This window comes from Electrophorus electricus, chromosome 13 (genome assembly GCF_013358815.1).
Source record: "Electrophorus electricus isolate fEleEle1 chromosome 13, fEleEle1.pri, whole genome shotgun sequence".
NCBI classification, from domain to species: domain Eukaryota; kingdom Metazoa; phylum Chordata; class Actinopteri; order Gymnotiformes; family Gymnotidae; genus Electrophorus; species Electrophorus electricus.
The window spans coordinates 2,543,730-2,554,344 of record NC_049547.1 but is presented as its reverse complement, the minus strand read 5'-3'; the positions used below and the strand labels follow the sequence as shown (position 1 = coordinate 2,554,344).

At 41.6% G+C, this 10,615-nt stretch overlaps 1 protein-coding gene across 5 annotated transcripts; it reads right to left on the bottom strand.

The window, feature by feature from the left end:
- Positions 1-508: 508 nt before the first annotated feature.
- On the bottom strand, positions 509-10,357 carry ganc (glucosidase, alpha; neutral C). 5 transcript variants are annotated; one of them, XM_027025513.2, is made up of 24 exons: positions 9,798-10,357; positions 8,601-8,663; positions 8,362-8,464; positions 7,896-8,023; positions 7,600-7,776; positions 7,460-7,481; positions 7,261-7,321; positions 7,060-7,156; positions 6,724-6,907; positions 6,102-6,231; positions 5,584-5,819; positions 5,241-5,367; positions 4,929-5,008; positions 4,663-4,806; positions 4,478-4,574; positions 4,272-4,373; positions 3,816-4,059; positions 3,647-3,711; positions 3,448-3,524; positions 3,252-3,326; positions 2,839-2,952; positions 2,585-2,697; positions 2,139-2,239; positions 509-1,912 (listed from the first exon to the last, which is right to left on the bottom strand). In XM_027025513.2, the coding sequence occupies exons 1-24, from the start codon at positions 9,845-9,847 to the stop codon at positions 1,806-1,808; spliced, it is 2,697 nt and encodes an 898-aa protein (XP_026881314.2). In that variant the 5' UTR covers positions 9,848-10,357; the 3' UTR covers positions 509-1,805. The 5 variants fall into 5 exon arrangements, with proteins under 5 accessions (XP_026881314.2, XP_026881313.2, XP_026881315.2 ...); XM_027025512.2 differs by having other exon boundaries at positions 7,896-8,026; positions 9,798-10,356; XM_027025514.2 differs by having other exon boundaries at positions 7,615-7,776; positions 7,896-8,026; positions 9,798-10,353.
- Between the last annotated feature and the right edge of the window lie 258 nt (positions 10,358-10,615).

Below are 10,615 nucleotides of genomic sequence, written 5' to 3'. Positions count from 1 at the left end.
CGTGTGTCTACACATTCTACCACGTACACACACAAGCATGCAAACGTGCGTTCTATTGCGACCTATCGGACTGCTCCCATTGGCTGGTGAACAACGAATGGCCGTGTTTCCACGCCATCATTACAGAGGGACACAAAGGGCTGTGGAGCTGCAAAGCACGGCACTGCCTGGCTCAGCAGAAGGCATTCAAGTCTGTTAAACCTGTTCTCAATGGAACTGAGCATTGAACAGCCTCAGCATTACCACAGCAGATCAGACCTGCAGCCCCACCCAATTGCTGGGACTCCAGCCACAGAACAAAGACTTGGGCCCCAGCCGACTCACTCCAAGACTTGCCCCTGCTGAGTGTGTCAACAGGATGAGATCACATTCTGAGTGAATGCAAATGTATGAGCAACACTTTGTACAGGCTTTGGAAAAGATGAGGACTGGTTCATCTTGCTTCTGAAGGGTTCTCTAGCTAGAATAGTTACAATAACGTGCAAATGATGAGATTTTGTAGCCTTCATGTGTCTAACATTTTAATTATTTGAATTGCAACCCTTTCTCCACTGTAGATGGATTTTATCCTGCAACCTTAAGAACTTACAATTTGAAATCAAAGAAACAAATGTAAGCAAAACCATAAGTGGACCACAGAATACCTACAAGGAGCATAAAAATGGCTAAACAGACAATAATAATAATAATAATAATAATAATAATATTATTATTATTATTATTATTATTATTATTATTATACAGGATAACAAGAAATAGGGAAACATAAGCCACTACCAAACAAAGGAATAATGAGGAATACAGACAGACAGATATGCTTTACACAGGAGATCATGAAACCAGAAATTTGAGTTAAATATGGGAGGATGAGGACAGGTAACAAAAACGAGAACCAGATGGAAGGGAGATCAGAAGCATACACCGAAGAACTAGAAAAGAAGGTAAGAAACAAGGAAACTGTGTGCGTGCTGAAAACAACCATTTCACTGCGAGTTATACTGTGTATGACTATGTATGTGACAAATAAACCAAACTTGAGAAACTAGAAGGAATGACCAGCCATGCACAAATGGACACACAGACAATAAAGGAACAACAGAGAATGTAAACACAAGTACATGATCAGGAACGGAATGGAAACAAGGACAGGCAGGTTGCTAAAAGACGCACCGCGCCAGCAGGGCGCATGAGAGTTATACATTTAAAACATAACATTTGTACTGTTTTGGCAGGACAATCTGGATTAATCTTAAGAAAATATTCAGAAGGCAAAAAAATTAAAAATGCCCCAAATCCAGGAACGTCAACAGAAACTCTAACATTAATGTTTGATGTAATGCTAATCACATTGTAATGTAGAAAAACACATCGAAAACCATGTTCACATGTGATCAGAGGACATCATGCACCTTTGTACATTACAATGACTAAAAAAAATTTAAAAAGCAATAAAACATTTTTCCATCTTGTCACAGCACATATGACAGTACAGTTTTTGGGTAAACTTTAACAAACTGTGATGGACACAAAAAAATGAAAGAAATACACTACCTTATTTGAACTTTCTAAATCTTTTCTCCAATTATTAATCATTTCTATTTAGAAATGTCATTGCTGCTCTTACTATTACTGCCTGCTTCAGACTAACAATTCCCATCACAGCAACCGTAATGCACAATGATGCTTTTTGGTGTACAACAGTGTAGTAGTTATTCCTATAAAAGGAACAATTAAAATCAACCTTCACTACACAGGATGTAATCTCAGAAATCCCTGCATTATTATTACAGAGTGATATGCTGCTGTTATATTATTATTTCCCAGTCTGTATGTATGTCCAAGTCCAAATCAGTTATTGTCAGCATACTTTGCTTTGGTTCAAACTGAAACGTGACCGGGACGTTCCCTGCGTCTAGAATGAGAGAAGGAAAGAGATGAAGAGAGAAAAAACAACAACAACAACAAAAAAAAAAGTAATGTCTGAAAAAAGTTAACATTGGTATTGAAATCTAACAAAGACAACAGCACTGGCAATAGAACAAGTGAGCTACACACGACTACTTAACACTATTTTAAAATGACAAAAAACATTATCAGACTGTAGTTGTGATAAGCACAATGCTGTAGCTGAGCCGTACCCGTTTTGAGAGTAGGTCTTCTATTAGTACTCTTCTGCCCAAGAAATATCACTCTCTGCAGTTTGCAACCTGGGATGAATAAGCCACCTTCAGCCGCACTCCTGGATATGCAGCAGAGAAATGAGATTTAGTCAGACATCTCTGATCTAACAGAGATGGTGGTGGATAAGAAAGTCATCTAAACAAAATGACAATGAGTTGGCTTTTTTCATATAATTTAGCCCATTTAGCCTGCTAAGTAGCCATAAACCAAGCAAATGATATGAAGATAATGCCCTGTGAAGCATGCTGATGTCAGACCATAAGAGAGTGGTTCTCCTTGCCCCTGCCTGGTGTGCCAGTGTCTGATGTCAGGAGGCTTCACTGGGCACTATCTGTTACATACTCTAGACGTAATACACACATATGTCTGATGGAAAAAAAGATCACAAACATCTAGCCCTTGCCTGCTAGTAAGTCTGCCAGCCTTTATAGTGAAATGCCGTATGCAGAACTCCTTTTTGTCCCTGTAGCTGAAAGAGTGGCCGTCATCCAGGTACAGCTCGCCGTCGGCAAAGCCCTGTGGGACAGGAAGGTGGGGGTTAGGAGCAGAGCACACTGAAGGAAGCAGCCCCTCCATCTTAGTCCCCACCCATCCACCCCCCACCAGCACAAGTGTACAGAGTGCACTGATTGTGATTTGGCTCGGACAAGCGTTCACCTTCCGGTCCAGGGCCACGGTGAGCGTGAAGGGAAGCAGCTGGAGATCAGCTGTGCAGGAGCTACAGCCTCCTCTCCGGGGTACCAACGTCCCTCCACGCTGGAACACGGGCACCTAACACAGAGGGACGGGACAAAAAGGAAGGCCAGATGGTAAAGCCAATTTATTGAGGTAATAAAAACAGGTTTAACAACTAGCTGACTGGGAACGATTTAGTAAAGAAATTATACAGCCCGAGGTTGATGGCTCAAGTTCAGAAATGAACATTCTACCCAGGATTAAACCTTCCTGCCTTTGTAATTATCCCAAAGCCAGCAGGTATAATTAAATTGCGAAACCAAATCAGGGTATACATGTTCTGGTGAGTGAACGTGGTAAAGTTACTGTGTGTCCATAACGAAGCGAAGACTCACCGACTCTAGAGTCACGGGGAGAGCCAGAGTCCTACCTCCACTATGTGGCTCACCGCTGCTGACATCATACCACAACTGCCACACAACACACATACACAAACACATACAAAAACATTGCTTTGTTAAAGCACACTTTACACACAATGTACTGAAGCACTTATCAATCACAAGGAGCATAATGGAGCAGTAGGCTGACCTCATCTGACCCTGGCAGTAAAACCTTGACCTCTGTGACTCCTGGGTCAGTCACAGGGCAGACTAGGAGAGCACTGCCTGAAATTACAAATAATAACATTTCTTCAACAAACACAGAGTGCAGTGTATTAGCATTAGTATTAGCATTATTGCCTGAAAATCAAGAAATCCAGACAATTAAGGATCCTGGTCATATATACCAATCATGTACTGGTTGTCCACAGTAAATGTTTCGGTCTCCTTGGGGAACTCCACCCATAGAGGTCTGCGTCAACCAGAATGAATTTCACTGATTCACAAAAGCTAGTCTCGAATCAAACACCCAGTCCATCATCAAATCTATTCATCTTAGTGGACAGACTCCCATACCTGATAGGGGGCATGGCTGAGGTATGGGCTTGGTGAAACACAGTGTACCAGTAAGGCAGCAGGCAGTATCTCTGCTGTACAGCTGCTCGCACTGCTGAAGTGACCACATCTCCAAAGAGCCAGGGTTCACGCCGCATAGACCTTTTGTCTGAGTGGCCACGAAAGAAAGGCTGTAGGGCCCCTGCCTGGTACCAGCGCACCAGCAGCTCTGGGTCTGGATCCCGCCAAAAGCCTCCAACATCAGCTACACACACACACACACGCGTGCGCGCACACGCACACAAATGTGTACGCAACACAAACGCAAAAATAGGTCATAGTACATAATACTAAATATGTCAGAAGTGTTTGTAAATATTAACTCACCCCCCCACCCCCAAGTTGTGATATTGTATCGTATGTATTTATCTTTAGTTTTGTTACGCTACTGCCTTAGTCTACATGATGTTTACTGACCTCCACAAAAGTGTATTCCAGTGACACTCAATGACAACAACATAGGGATTGAGATCTTCAGATAATCCCAAGTAGCAACACTGTCTCCAGTCCATATAGCACCTATGACAAACATACAGAACAATCAAAAACTTCATTGAATACATAGAAGTAATTGGCAGAGCATTCCTGTACTGTTTCATATTCAGTCCAAAACATCAACTTACCCAGTCTCTGAGACCCAGCAAAGAAGGATCGCGATAGGACAAACGGTCTCTCCAGGCCGCCAGAGCGAGTTAGTAAGCCCTCAAAGGTGGCCAAGTGCTGTGGAGGGAGCAGTGTGACTTTATCCACACTCATGGCAAGTGGTTCACGAGTGCCAGTGGCTGGTGTCTTTCAGGGTTGGACTAACCTGGAAGAAGCCGTACAGGTTGTGCAGTTCCCTGTGCTCCCAGCCTCCGCAATGTATAGCGTCTTTGGGCATCGTTTTCTCTGGCTCAGAGAAAACCGACGGCTCATTCATGTCATTCCAAACAAACAGGGATTCTGTGGACCCCTGACACACAGGCAGGAGCACAGGACACATTTATACTTGTAATCAAATCATGGCTGTGATCACACAGAATAAAGGACTTCAAAAGAACTTTAGGAATGCCTCAACTGATACATCACACTTACTTTATAGTTGGCAAGCAAAAACTGTCTGGAATACCATGACCTGGTTCTTGAGCTACTGAAATCTAGATAGCAGGAATCACCTAAATATATGGTGTGATAAACATCAAAAGTTCAAATGCACTGCAGGAAAAGGACAAAAATCTAAAATAATAGATTACAGAATTAATGATGCAAATATTATAGATATGTTTAATGTGATTACTATGTGATGTGATTACTATTATGGGCTGCTAAGAAAGTGTGATATGAACTAGAATTAAACAGTCTTTGTTCAACCTTAAAAAGCCCACAACATAATAAAAGACATTCAACCTGGCCAGCACGTTCCATGGTAAACCCGGCAGTCTCGGCTCCTTACAAAATGATCACCATCTCTGGCCTCACAGAACAAAGGCCATTCAGGGTCAGCTTTGAAATGGGGATCACTGATTACCACCAACTGGGGTACAGATCGAGACAAAACACTTCAGACACAACACTAATACACTGCAAATGTATGTTATTTATATGTAACGTACACTAAATGCATCAATAATATCATAGGAATGCTAGACAACATAGAAACAGGCGTGAAGTTTACATTTTCACTGATGAAACTGATTGATGAAAGGAACATAGACAACAGGGTCACCACTCTCCGATTTTGTCTGCGCACCTTCCGTTTCTTTGTCTGCAGGTGGCGCTGCAAGTCCACTGGGCTGGGGAAGTGCTTGGAGTCCCAGGTGAAATAGCGCTTTCCCTCCGTGTGGTCTATGTCCAGCCAGAACACATCGTAAGGAATGGCATGAAGGTCAAAGCCAGCATCCACTGATTTCACATCCTCCTCATCCTCATAGCTCCAGCGACACTGATGATAGCCCAAGGAAAACATGGGGGGCAGAGCCTGGTAGCCTGGAATCAGAGGAAGAGAGCTGAAGAGAGATTCATGACATTCATGTGAACAGCCCTCCAACAATATACACCTCTTTACCGATATCAAGACGGACTTTGTCACTTTTAATATCTTCTATGGAATCAACTTTGAGATTTTGGACTTAGCATTATGCCAGCATGGATGAAATGAAGACGCCAAGTCCCTGGCTGACATCACTGTTCAGAGCTGGTCATCAGCAAAAGGTTGGGTGAAGTTCATACCCAGTTAGTATCTGATCATATTCAAGTAATGATGAGTACCTGTAAGCTGTGCATACTGAGAGAACACCTGGGCTGGTGAAGGTCCCAACAATATGAAGCAATCGATCCGCCCACTTTCAGACACCCAGCTCACATCAGTCTGAGGTGTGACCCTGCTCCTTTCTCCCTGCTGCAAAATACCAAAAACATACCACTCAGACATTTGATTAGAAACAACACTTTGTTAGACAGGCCTGGGAGTGTAATAGCTGTTAAGTCTATGACTCATCTCATGCTATGGTAGCAAACATCTCACACTTCCTCAATAGTCAGTTTCTGACCAAAGGGCCACTGTCAGATGAATATTTCTGGGTAGTTGATCACTCTCAAGCCAGCAGTGACACCAACATGTCTTACAACTCCTGCAACACTGCTGTGCCTGATAAACAGGATCAATGCCCACAACCATGACACTACCATACTACCACGGTATTAAATGTTCACCAGTATGTACAATTTGGACTGGCAAATATCAATTAAAATGCTCTTGGCTTGTAAATAATGGGAAGTAATATTATTGCCAAAACACAGAGGTCTTCCTAAAAAAAAAAACAATATTATGGTCTGCCTTGCTGTCTCTTAACATATGATATCAAAAGAATATAAATCAATGGAATGATACCTCCTGATGTTTGGAGACGTACTTGAGATCTACCAGAGTTTCAGAGGCATTGAGCCAGAACACCCCGAGGGTTGTGTCTGGCTTGTGAGCTACCAGAAGAGGAACAGAACCATAAAGGCCCAATCTACTATTAATCTCATAGGCAAACACATCCAGGTTGTATAATCGATATGGATCTCTGGCACTGTAAAACAGACCAAGAAGTAAAATTACTCGTCTTGATCTTACAGGGCTGTTTTATTGTAGTATTCTGTTAGCTTTCCAGCTCAACAATTTAACATTAAAATGTATGTTTAAGTGGCAGACATTAACGCTGCTACAGAAGGCTAATTCTACCTGGTGTCCTTTAGCTGGAGCGAATCAGCATGCTCCGGAAGACCATAAACATGGCTGAAGCCATGGAGACAAAGGTCAATACCCACTGGCCTGGAACCTGTATAGTGATAATTACAATATTACGAGAATACATGGCATTATCTTTTTAACTTGTCAAACTGGAAGAATAAATTTTAATATCTAAAGACTAGGCAGTCAGACTGTTTGCCATGATGTCTTCAAACTGTTGGAAGATCCACGGTCCTAAGGGACCTTCCTCATCCTGTGATATGAAGGAATAGGATTTTTGATCACATAAAAAGCCAGGCTTACTTCATTAGACAGTAATAATGCAGTATTATATATAATGTTTTATCATATGTATTGACGTGTGCAATGGTACAATAAATGAGATTCTCACCTGCTGTTGACTTGAGGATGGCCTGAAAAACCCAGCACAGAGAATTAGATTTAGCACAGAAAATGACAACTTTATTTCCAACTGCGTACTATTCACTAAAAATGAGCACAAAGATGCTATAAAATGTTGAAATCAGTTGCCTGATTTGATCATGCCTTGTCTCAAAGCAGAGTCTGCCTTTTGGATTGAGTGTGACGATCACCACCTCCTCACAGAGGACCTCTAGACAGAACGGAGAAGCAGAGACATGAACCTGGTACTGTCCTGGACCCCACGTCAGAGACATACAGTCTTCTCTCTTCCGCGTAATCCTCATCCTACCAAAGATAAAACACATGGTTGAGAAGAACATCCTGGATTCTAGTGAAAACAGACCAAAAAGGCTTTTACTCTTCTTCATTAAAAGAAGAACTGCTACAATTAGTTTTGCACTTACTTCTCATATTTTGGTTCTCCAGTCAAGACATGTGCAACCTTATATCGTGCTTTTATAGGCTCCAACTCATCAACTGTAACTCTGAGACTTCCATTTTGAATGGCCCGTATTTGGAGGCACAGACATTTCTGCTGGATGAAGATGTTAGAAAGGTATTAATATCTTTCTCATATTAACACACCACAACATTTTTGTGTTATAGTACACAATAATATTTATTAAGTTAACTAGCAAATTTAAAAAATAAATAAATAAATAAAATTTTAAAAATCATATAGCTGCATATAAAAAATAATTACAGACATTATGTTGGCTGAAACTGTCCCATATTTTTGTGACTGAATGTTTGTGTTAAATATAAAGTCTTTTTTTAAGCTTCTGATCATTAGTTCATATTTAGGAAGGATATCCAAATGGTAGGCATTCCATATTTGTAAGGAAACAGTCAAGCACAGCAGAGGTCTACCTGGCAGTGCGGCTCACACAGTTCCAAGCTCGCTCCTCTTTCTGTCAGTACTAAAGTGTCCAGTAAGGCGCAAAACTTGGACGCAGGTTTGGCTCTTTGTCGCCTGTTGGTCGTTTTTATTTCAGAAATCAACCATTTAGTCAGGCAATCATTAACACAATCATTAACCACGAAATATTTCTTGTAAAAATGTTGTTCTCTAAACCTTTACAACTGGGAGCAATTTTTGAATAACATACTTGTAGAACAAGATGTCTTGGATTCTGTTGAATTTTCCTTTTTTGTCATTGTCTGACATGATGCTAAAATGCAACAGAAACATGCAAATTACCCTTACATTACACTCGTGACAGCAGCCAAAAGCAAACAAACAAAAAACGGCAATCGTAATGCATCTTACCAGGCGACGCTGAAGCTAGTTACTTACTTGCAGCTTCAGTTTCGTTTTACTTATTATGAAACTGGGAAAGAGTAAATTCAGCGTCGCACTTCTGAGGGAGAACGCAGCAAAAGGATTTACAGTAATACCCCGAAAATTCGCGCTTCTGAATCTGCGGCTTCACGAATTCGTGTATTTTTTCCTTGGAAAATAACACTTAAAATTCGTAGTTTATCGCGTCTCACGACCTCGTCCGTTGTGACAAGTGTATCGTGTTAGCTTTGTGTGTGTGTTTTTTATTTGCGTTTTCTGCAAACCCTGAGATGCCTCCCAAACGCCCTGCACCTTCTAAGGCTTCTGGCAAGGAAGTTAAGAGGAAGGCTACTATGACACTCCAGAAGAATTGTTGGATATGCTTCGTGAAAAGAACTTCGCTGCTGTAGCTAGCCATTACGGCATCGATGAAAGTACGGTACGCTACATCCAGAAGAATGAAGCGGCTATTAGGAGTACCGTTTCATCACGTTTCCGTGAAACTGCTAAAAATGTATCTGACGTTAGGAATAAATACAGTAATACCCCGAAATTCGCGGGGGTTACGTTGCTAGACACCCCGCGAATTTTGGACGATGCCAATTCCATCCTAACGATGTATTCCTAACGTTGGATACATTTTTAGCAGTTTCACGGAAACCTGAAACGGTACGCCTCATAGCCGCTTCGTTCTTCTGGTTGTAGCGTACCGTACTTTCATTGCCTTTCAGCCGCGAAGTTCTTTTCACGAAGCATATTCAACAATTCCTCCTTCCTCTGGAGTGTCATAGTAGCCTTCGACCTCTTAACTTCCTTGCCAGAAGTCTTAGAAGGTGCAGGGCGTTTGGGAGGCATCTTAGGGTTTGCAGAAAACGCAAATAAAATACACACACAAAGCTAACACGCTACACGATGCACTTGACACAACGAACGAGGTCGTGAGACGCGATAAACTGCGAATTTTAAGTGTTAGGTAAGGGACTGTAAGGTCCCGGTCATCTAAACCCACCAGTGCGCCAAATACCTTTCCAGTGGATTTGCTGAATCATTCTTCTCTAAGACGGACCCCGCCATTCCAGCCACTTGGGGTTTTCAGCGGCGTTACTGAAATGCTCTTGGTGTTAAGCAGACCGAAACGTGGGTCTCTGCAGGTCGCAGTATAAGGCGTGTCAGAAGTTTGCGTGTCTACACAGAGTCCGTAACTTCCTTTGTGATTTCTGGAAGCAACCCGCCTGACATGATGCTCACCGGGACCTTCGAAGACCCCGCCCTCTGCCAAGAGTTACACTTGTGCAAGATCTTACAAGAAAAGATTTAACTCTGCAAGCCGCGATTCCCTCTCGAATTTTTTAGTTATCATGCCACTAGTTAGCTAGCTGGTGCTTGTGGCTAACTACCGCGCCCCTTTTTAGTTCAGCGAATAGGCCTGGATAGTCACTGGATTGCTCTGATTAGACAAATGCAATGTTGCAAGAAGGTGCCGAATAAAGTTAGAATTTTAATCTGTATTATAAATGTTATCTTTTCCCTTGGGTCACTTAATGATTAAATGCATCATTTCTTCGATGGAATCTTTTAGTTCAGAAAACTGCGATGTCCCTGATACAGGCATTTATGCAAAAGCGATCTAGTTTTCTATATGGTCAAATATATCTTTATGAATAAGTTAGATCTGATTTAGAAAATATAGTATAGCTACTAACCTGTCAATGCTAAATTGAGCAGATTCCTTGATGTGAGTGATGCCTGTGTGTTCTGTCATGCAAGTATTTATATAAACAAATCAAAAGTTTATAGGAGGATACCTTCATTTATGTCTTTTATACATATAGATTTATTCAA